The 9021-nt window shown below is 50.5% G+C and overlaps 2 protein-coding genes across 2 annotated transcripts; both read right to left on the bottom strand.

Moving 5' to 3' along the window:
- Nucleotides 1–889: 889 nt before the first annotated feature.
- On the bottom strand, nucleotides 890–1941 carry TMEM69 (transmembrane protein 69). The gene is made up of 2 exons (XM_018571995.1): nucleotides 1897–1941; nucleotides 890–1609 (listed from the first exon to the last, which is right to left on the bottom strand). Exons 1-2 carry the CDS (start codon nucleotides 1939–1941, stop codon nucleotides 890–892), a joined length of 765 nt encoding a protein of 254 aa, XP_018427497.1.
- A 4413-nt stretch (nucleotides 1942–6354) lies between these two features.
- LOC108800054 (transmembrane protein 69-like) lies at nucleotides 6355–8910 on the bottom strand. Its single transcript, XM_018571997.1, has 4 exons — nucleotides 8772–8910; nucleotides 8014–8163; nucleotides 7616–7671; nucleotides 6355–7113 (listed from the first exon to the last, which is right to left on the bottom strand). The coding sequence occupies exons 1-4, from the start codon at nucleotides 8908–8910 to the stop codon at nucleotides 6355–6357; spliced, it is 1104 nt and encodes a 367-aa protein (XP_018427499.1).
- Nucleotides 8911–9021: the final 111 nt, after the last annotated feature.

A 9021-nucleotide genomic window follows, 5' to 3' on the forward strand; every position in this document is an offset into this window, starting at 1 on the left:
CAGAAATGCGGCTCTAACGTTTCCAGCGAGGGCCGAATCTGACGGGTAGAAGTCTCTGATTGGCTGCTGGAATACATTGTATATGGTCTGTAGGAAGATTCCCTCTCGTCTCCCGGGACCGTGACACCCCGGGTGACCCCGACAAACCTGATACAGGTCACTTCCTGCATCCTGAGACCTGTCCACCTGTCATGGCAACTTCCAGAAAACAGTAACATGATAACCATAGAACGACGAGATCTCATTGTTATTTATTTTAATGAAAAGTGTAAAAATATTTGTAAACGCTGATATTGTGATGATATTTTGTATGTAATAAATCGGATTATATCGGAGAAATATGTGAGTGAAAGTAAATGTCTCCGGACCGGGGGATGGGCTGAGGATCAGCTGTACATATGAAGGGGAAAGGACTCCACGACCTCGCTCATGGGCCCACAGCTTGTTTAAGTCCAAGGGAGGTCTGTATGCAAATAAAGTGTAACGCCCACTTCTCCATAATGATCCCCACCCATCAAGGCATTTTGATATTTGCATAACTCCTCCCAAGAGCCCGCCCACTGCTTGCATCAGGGCTGAGGACTCTTATGAGGAGTACTGAGGCAGGGTGCTGTGATGTTTACAGGAAGCTACGTACAGCACCCTGACGGCTCCTCCCACCAGCCATGATCTGCCTGCATTGTACAGAGAAACATAGAGACCCAGTGATGACATTACGGGACTAAAATAGGATCTGCAATGAAATCAGAACGGTTTTATTGAACAATGATGAGGGGGGGGGGAACCAGAGAAGGCAAACTATAAGCAGATTAACCTTCATCTTCAATATTGCCCCCATTGCTGGCCGGTGTTTTTTTTTTTTTCTAAGGACGGAACAACGATTCCCGATTCATCTCCAGTTTTTTCGTTGCTGCGTTCTGATTGGCCGCGTTTCGGGATAGCGGCTCGCACATCTCAGCGTGGTCAATAAGGACGCCAGAACAATGACCGTTAGCAGACTTCTCAGCCACTTATACCAGAGGGGCCCTAAAGGGGCCAAGTCTAGATCCTTCGCCCCCAGAACGTCCACCGCCATAGCGATGCCGAATCCCATCCCCAGCCCCATCACGGCCGTGTGTATACTATCCATCAGCAGCAGGCTCATGAACGCCATGGACGGGATCACGGCGCCGGTCACCAGGTTAGCCCAGTTGGGCCGGTGGGGGCCGGCGTCCGGCAGGGTGTAACCCCAGCGAACCCCCCCGAGGAAGGAGAGGATGCATGCCCCGTAGAGGACCTGTGCTGTGGCCAGTCCCGGGTAGTAGACGTGCATGAAGCACATGGCGAGGGGCGGGGCCACGAAGGGCACGGCCCCGGCGACCCCCAGAACGAACGCCGGTTTTGGGGTCTTCTTCATTTCTTGCCAGTGACGCTGCACGGTGGTGATGAGAACGCTTTCCCTGACTTCCCTGTCCCTCTGGCTGGATGTGTGAAGGCCGAGCCTCCCGCTGAGATTGAAGGCAGAGAGAGTCAACATCGGGACCGGCCTGGAGGTTGGAGGCCTGTGGTAGAGTCTGACCGCCACTGGAGAGAAGAAACATCGTCTGCATACCGGGGAGATCTTCAATAACTGCAAGAAGAAAAGAATATCAGCCGGGAAGATTTCTCCGTGTCTCTGCCCCTCTCCCGCAGCCCCTGCGCAGCCTCTGGCCGTCTCCCGCAGCGCCTGCGCAGCATCTGCCCCTCTACCGCAGCGCCTGCGCAGCCTTTGCCCCTCTCCCGTAGCGCCTGCGCAGCCTCTGCCCCTCACCCGCAGCGCCTGCGCAGCCTCTGCCCCTCTCCCGCAGCGTGTGCACAGTATCTGCAAGTCTCCCGTAGCGTGTGCGCAGTCTCTGACCCCCAGTAGTGTCCTCTTACCTGCACGGTTAGGGGGAGAGTCTTCCCACGGAGACACTGCAGCATCTCGGCAAAACCTGCAAACAAAACTTTATTACACACTTGTTCTTACAACCAGCATTAAAGGGAATGCATCACACTGGGGAGCCGGTGGCGGGGATGAAGCTGATCTTTGCTTCATCACCTTCACTGGGATACACAGGTGACAGCAGCGGTCTAATGGACCCCTAACCTGTCACCTCTAATGTGCTGTCACATGGAGGGCAAACCCAAATTTTACTGAAAATGTTATTTCTCAAGTGCCAGTCTTATTTCCCAAGAACTACAAGTCCCAGCACATAGGGCTGCAGGTGACCCCCCACCCCCCATAGATGTATAATTCCTCCCTCACTCAGTCTCAGAGGGAACCCGGAACAGGTCCAGCGTGTGCAAAGCATGCTCACCTGGCTCTGCAGCAGCTCGCTGGTAGCGGAGTTCAGAAACAGGAAGTTGTAATTGGTGAGGGTGCTCTCCGCACACCTTTCAGCAGTCCCGGCCAGTAGAGATAAGGTGCTTGCAGTAACTCCCACGGATGGCACCGTGCAATGCACAAAGTAGAAAGAATAGGTTACCAGCACTCAGATTGATTTCAAATAAATAAGTCCTTTTTATTGGACATACGTGTCACAATAGTCAAACAGCCAATGGGACAATGGCAGCCCTCTATTTCTATCAGCTGTCTGTGTCTCTTTCTGCCCGGATGGCTAAGACAGGATTCCAGCAGAAGTCAGTCTGAGCATGCTCGGGAAGTCTTGCCCACACTTGTTCTGGCTTCATTGCCCACAGGAAGTGAAACAGATGTCACTTCCTGTTTCTGTAGAAAGAATAGGTTACCAGCACTCAGATTGATTTCAAATAAATAAGTCCTTTTTATTGGACATACGTGTCACAATAGTCAAACAGCCAACGTTTCGGGGCCACGCAGGGTCCCTTCCTCAGGGCAAAAGATGTGACAATGTGATGGTGTCCACACACCACATATATACCCCATAATGTGAACCAATTATCAATAGACACCCCCCCAGTGATGTCAGAATGGCGGGAAAAAACGCCATATTTAAATTACAAAAACATGTTTAAAAAACACATATATACTATCTATGTTACTCACTGTTTGTTGCCTCCAGTCTGAGGTTAAGAATGATGGCTGTGGCGGTGTAATGTCAGTCATCATGGCGATCTGCTAAGGATGTGAAGAGTGTGAGGCAGAGTTGCGATCCGGTGTCCTTCTGTGATATACACAGCATCGCCTTCTGTCCTGGTTAGACGCATATGATAGACGTCATTCGTAACCAGTGGATGGGGAGATACAATTCTCCACGATTCTAGTGCGCATGCGCCAGCCGGAGTATCGGCAGAGTGTGGAAAGAGCAAGCGTACAGCTATTAGCATTACACAGGCACAGCACCATAACCTCAGAGCGGGGAAATAATATAATCCCATACAGCATTTGAATCGAAATCTATATGGGAAAGCGGGTATCAGGAATAAGGATAAAGTAGTAAGAGACTTAGATAGATGGTTAGGAATTGTTTAATAAATTCGGGTCCATATCTTTTCCTAGTCTTTTTTGTTCAATTACTAATTTAATGTCACTTTTATGTTTTTGGTATCGTTTTTTAAACACATTAATGGTTTTTCCCACATAGACTAATGAACAGGGACATTTCAGTATGTATACGCAGTAATCGGACACACAGTTCAAATAACTGTGGATTGGGTATTTCCTCCCCGTATGTGGATGAAAAAATGATTCCCCGATGATAAGGGAATTACAGATGCTACAATTATGGCATCTGTAGCATCCTTGTCTAGTAGATATTTTGTATGGTATAGTGGCATATTTAGAGTGCGGGTCAGCACAGACTAGGTAGTCCCGTAGGGATTTGTTTCCCGAATGAACTACTCGAGGTGTTTGTTTAACGATAGGAACAAGAGTCCTGTCTGCTCTCAAAATATTCATGTTGCGTTGTATCGTGCGTTTTACCTGGTATGAGTAGTGATTACATTTAGTTACAAGCAGTGTGTCTTTTGGCCGTGTCTCCTTGGGTCTAGGGGTACAAAACCTATCCCTGGCTACCTCCAGAGTATGTCTAAGTATATGTTCAGGGTAACCTCTGTCCCTAAATTTGTCAGACATCTTTTGTAATTCTGTTTCACAATCAGTGGTATCGGAGCAAATGCGCATGACCCGAATGAACTGAGAGATAGGTAATGAATCCCTCAGTCCATCCGGGTGTGCACTGCTGTAGGACAACAACGTATTGCGATCTGTTGGCTTGGTATATAATGAAGTTGTAAGTATTCCTTGGTTGTTTGTTACCATTACATCCAAAAATGCAATCTCGGAATGTGACATCTCTGGATTAAAAACAATGCCCTCAGCTAGCGTATTAAGGTATTCGGAAAAATTTTGTACATCTGTAATAGATCCTGACCATATTACAAATATATCGTCTATGTATCTTGTCCACAGTCTCACGTGTTCAAACAATTCACAGCGGTAGATGAAGCATTCCTCGAGGTAGCCTATGAATAGATTTGCATAAGAGGGGGCAACTGAGCACCCCATTGCAGTGCCTTTTATCTGGAGGAAATACTGTTTTTCAAACCGGAAATAGTTGTTTTCAAGTATCATTCTTAATCCTTCTAGTATAAAGGATGTTGGCGGTGATGTTATCTCTCTTTGAGTTAGGAAATATTCCGCCGCCTGTAATCCCCCTTCCGTGGGGATACAGGTATATAGTGCAGATATATCCATGGTTAATAGTATCCATCCAGGATGCATGTTGTTAATATTTCTCAATTTCTCAATGAAGTCGCTTGTGTCACGGGTATATGAGTGGAGGGCTTTCACCATTGGTTGTAAAAAGTGATCCAATAACATGGCTAATGGTTGTAATGCCGAGCTGGTCCCGGCCACAATGGGCCTAAAGGATAATGGATTATATCCCCTTGTGTATCTTTGGAAGACCGTATATTACTGGTGTGCGAGCATGTATGTTGTAAAGCCACTCAGCAACATCTTCAGATATCCATCCCTGGTCCAGGGCCAGGTAAGTTAAAGATGACGATTTTTTGAGAATTGAGTTTAAAGGACGGTATTACACGGCGCCCAGCTTCCTGATTGGCCAGAAAGCCGGCTCCATGCTTTCTCGTCACCTAGTGATGAGAAGCATGGGAACTGCTTCCTTGCTAATCGGGACACCGGGTGGCGAGTCGTTACACGACGCCTGTCTTCCTTAACCCCTTCGTGACGGGAGACGTACAGTGTACGTCCCGTCACAAAGTGGCTATATGACTGGCCACGTACACTGTACGTGCCGAGATGATACGGGAAACCCGGTATAGGTGCATCCCTAATTATTTTCCACAGCCCCCCAAACCAGTCAGAGATCCCCAGGGGACAATAACCCTAAAATCGTTGGTGGATGACCTGGAGAACTGATGATTGGGGGGCCGTAAACATTTATCGACCTTCAGAAATGCGGTTCTGACGTTCCCAGCGAGGGCCGAATCTGACGGGTAGAAGTCTCTGATTGGCTGCTGGAATACTTTGTATATGGTCTGTAGGAAGATTCCCTCTCATCTCCCGGGACCGTGACACCCCGGGTCACCCCCACAAACCTGATACAGGTCACTTCCTGCGTCCAGAGACCTGTCCACCTGTCATGGCAACTTCCAGAAAACAGTAACATGATAACCATAGAACGACGAGATCTCATTGTTATTTATTTTAATGGAAAGTGTAAAAATATCTGACAATGTCGATATTGTGACGAGATTTTGTATGTAATAAAGCGGATTATATCGGAGAGGCATGCGGATGGCAGTAAATAACTCCGGAGCGGAGGATGGGCTGAGGATCAGCTTTGCCTATGAAGGGGAAAGGATACCGGGTCTTGTCCCTCCCCCAGCCTGTCAGGAGACAACCAATGGAGAAGCAGAAGAGGGATAACGCTACTGAAACTGTTGCCCTTCTTCCTCCCCAGCCTAACTGTACCTGGCTCCGCCCCTTTTCGTTCATTGGATTTCAGTGCTTTCAATCATGGAGGCTCAGAATCACATGTGGGCGTGACCTAGGGAGGTCTGTATGCAAATATAGTGGAACGCCCGCTGCTCCATAATGATCCCCACCCATCAAGGCATTTTGATATTTGCATAACTCCTCCCAAGAGCCCGCCCACTGCTTGCATCAGGGCTGAGGACTCTTATGAGGAGTACTGAGGCAGGGTGCTGTGATGTTTACAGGAAGCTACGTACAGCACCCTGACGGCTCCTCCCACCAGCCATGATCTGCCTGCATTGTACAGAGAAGCACAGAGACGCAGCGATGACATCACCGGGACTAAAATAAGATCTGCAATGAAAACAGAACGGTTTTATTGAACAATGTCATTATCGTATTGATGAGAGGGGGGCGGGGGTGGCGTCTTTCTTCTAAGGGCGGAACAATGATTCCCGATTCATCTCCAGTTTTTTCGGTGCCATTTGGTTGTCCGTCGGAATTTCGGGATAGCGGCTCGCACATCCCAGCGTGGCCAATAAGGAGGCCAGAACAATGACTGTCAGCAGACTTCTCAGCCACTTATACCAGAGGGGCCCTACAGGGGCCAAGTCCAGATCCTTCGCCCCCAGAACGTCCACCGCCATAGCGATGCCGAATCCCATCCCCAGCCCCATCACGGACGTGTGTATACTATCCATCAGCAGCAGGCTCATGAACGCCATGTACGGGATCACGGCGCCGGTCACCAGGTTAACCCAGTTGGGCCGGTGGGGGCCGTCGTCCGGCAGGGTGTAACCCCAGCGAACCCCCCCGAGGAAGGAGAGGATGCATGCCCCGTAGAGGACCTGTGCTGTGGCCAGTCCCGGGTAGTAGACGTGCATGAAGCACATGGCGAGGGGCGGGGCCACGAAGGGCACGGCCCCGGCGACCCCCAGAAAGAACGCCGGTTTTGGGGTCTTCTTCATCTCCTGCCAGTGACGCTGCGCGGTGGTGATGAGAACGCTTTCCCTGACCTCCCTGTTCCTCCTCTGCCGCTGGCTGGATGTGTGAAGGCCGAGCTTCCCGCTGAGATTGAAGGATGTGAGAGTCAACATGGGGACCGGCCTGGAGGTTGGAGGCCTGTGGTAGAGTCTGACCGCCACTGGAGAGAAGAAACATCGTCTGCATACCGGGGAGATCTCCTTCAATAACTGCAAGAAAAGAATATCAGCCGGAAAGATTTATCCGTGTCTGCAGTCTCTGATCGTCTCCCGCAGCGCCTGCGCAGTATCTGACTGACTCCCGCAGCACGTGCGCAGTCTCTGGCCGTCTCCCACCGCATGTGCGCAGTCTCTGGCCGTCTCCTGTAGCGCGCGCGCAGTCTTTGAAAGTCTCCCGCTGCACTTCACAGTCCCTGGCCGTCTCCAGCAGGGCGTGTAGAGTGTCTGCAGTCTTTGACCGTCTCCTGCAGCACGTGCGCAGTCTCTGAAATCTCCTGCAGAGCATGCGCAGTCTCTGGCCGTCTCCCGCAGCTTGTGCACAGTCTCTGGCCGTCTCCCGCAGCTTGTGCACAGTCTCTGCCCCTCTCCCGCAGCTTGTGCGCAGCCTCTCACCCGCAGCCTCTGCCCCTCACCCGCAGCGTGTGCGCAGTCTCTGCAAGTCTCCCGTAGCGTGTGCGCAGTCTCTGACCCTCTTCCAGTAGTGTCCTCTTACCTGCACGGTTAGGGGGAGAGTCTTCCCACGGAGACACTGCAGCATCTCGGCAAAACCTGCAAACAAAACTTTATTACACACTTGTTCTTACAACCAGTATTAAAGGGAATGCATCACACTGGCGGCCGGGGATGAAGCTGATCTGTGCTTGATCACCTTCAGGTGACAGCAGCGGTCTAATGGACCCCTAACCTGTCACCTCTAATGTGCTGTCACATGGAGGGCAAACCCAAATTTTACTGAAAATGTTATTTCTCAAGTGCCAGTCTTATTTCCCAAGAACTACAAGTCCCAGCACATAGGGCTGCAGGTGACCCCCACCCCCCATAGGTGTATAATTCCTCCCTCGCTCTCGGAGTGACCCCGGAACAGGTCCAGTGTGTGCAAAGCATGCTCACCTGGCTCTGCAGCAGCTCGCTGGTAGCAGAGGTCAGAAACAGGAAGTGACGTCTGTTTCGCTTCCTGTGGGCAATGAAGCCAGAACAAGTGTGGGCAAGACTTCCCGAGCATGCTCAGACTGACTTCTGCAGGAATCCTGCCATCGCCATCTAGGGGCAGACAGAGACACAGACGGCTGATACAAATAGAGGGCTGCCATTGTCCTACTTGTCTGGCTGTCATGCTGATCCTTTTGCTTCTGTACTGCAAGTTGCTGACCTGGAATAAACACACAAATGAGGGCGGCTGACTTTTACTCTGACAGTTTCCTGCCTGCAGTAACAGAGCTGAAGCTAGAGGATGACCATAACGGCCAGGCAAATTGAATTTTCTGGCAGCCCCCCCCATGCTGCAGGGTTGGCCATTTTCTAAACAGTAATGTTAAAGTCGGCCGACTCCGGGCATTTCTTTTCGGTTTTGGAGTTAAAATATTTGTCCGGTTTATGTGGCGGTGACCCCCACAGAGGAGATTTTCCCTCACTTCCTGTTCTTGTGTCAGCAGGTCAAAGCGAGCAAAAAAAAAGCATCGCCAGACCTTCAACACTGAAAATGTGTTTCCATCCCTTCCTGTCCAGACAGGAAGTCGGAGGGAAATCTCCCAAACAAGGACAGGGGCAGATGTTTAAATCCCCCCCCCCCTTCCATCTAAAACTAAATATATATATTTTTCATTGATTATTATGGTTACTATAGGAGATCCTCCAACATGTTTTTTCACTTTTATAGGTGTCACGTGGGACAGTGTCCGCGGCCTGAGAGGTTGGCGCCAGAGAAAGCGCTGACCTGCCAACCACAAGTTGGCGGCTGTACAGACGCGTTGCGTCGATGTTGACAAGCGGGTCAGCCAACTGCAACATGGCGCCCTGGTGACGTCACGGTCCTTTGGCCGTCAGCTGCGCTCTACCCTCTACCGGCCAGCAGGTGTCGCTAACTGCGAAGATAGCAAGAGAGAGGCGGGGCCCCCCGGC

This window comes from Nanorana parkeri, unplaced genomic scaffold (genome assembly GCF_000935625.1).
Source record: "Nanorana parkeri isolate BGI_ZX_2015 unplaced genomic scaffold, ASM93562v1 scaffold1894, whole genome shotgun sequence".
NCBI lineage: Eukaryota > Metazoa > Chordata > Amphibia > Anura > Dicroglossidae > Nanorana > Nanorana parkeri.

Coding starts and splice junctions, on each gene's coding strand:
- LOC108800054 (XM_018571997.1), bottom strand. CDS start 8,910: ATGTTGCAGTTGGCTGACCCGCTTGTCAACATCGACGCAACGCGTCTG. Junction 8,164..8,771: donor CCCACGTGACACCTATAAAA/GTGAAAAAACAT, acceptor GTCTGCCCCTAG/ATGGCGATGGCAGGATTCCT. Junction 7,114..7,615: donor CTCTCCCCCTAACCGTGCAG/GTAAGAGGACAC, acceptor CTTTTCTTGCAG/TTATTGAAGGAGATCTCCCC.
- TMEM69 (XM_018571995.1), bottom strand. CDS start 1,941: ATGCTGCAGTGTCTCCGTGGGAAGACTCTCCCCCTAACCGTGCAG. Junction 1,610..1,896: donor CTCTCCCCCTAACCGTGCAG/GTAAGAGGACAC, acceptor TTCTTCTTGCAG/TTATTGAAGATCTCCCCGGT.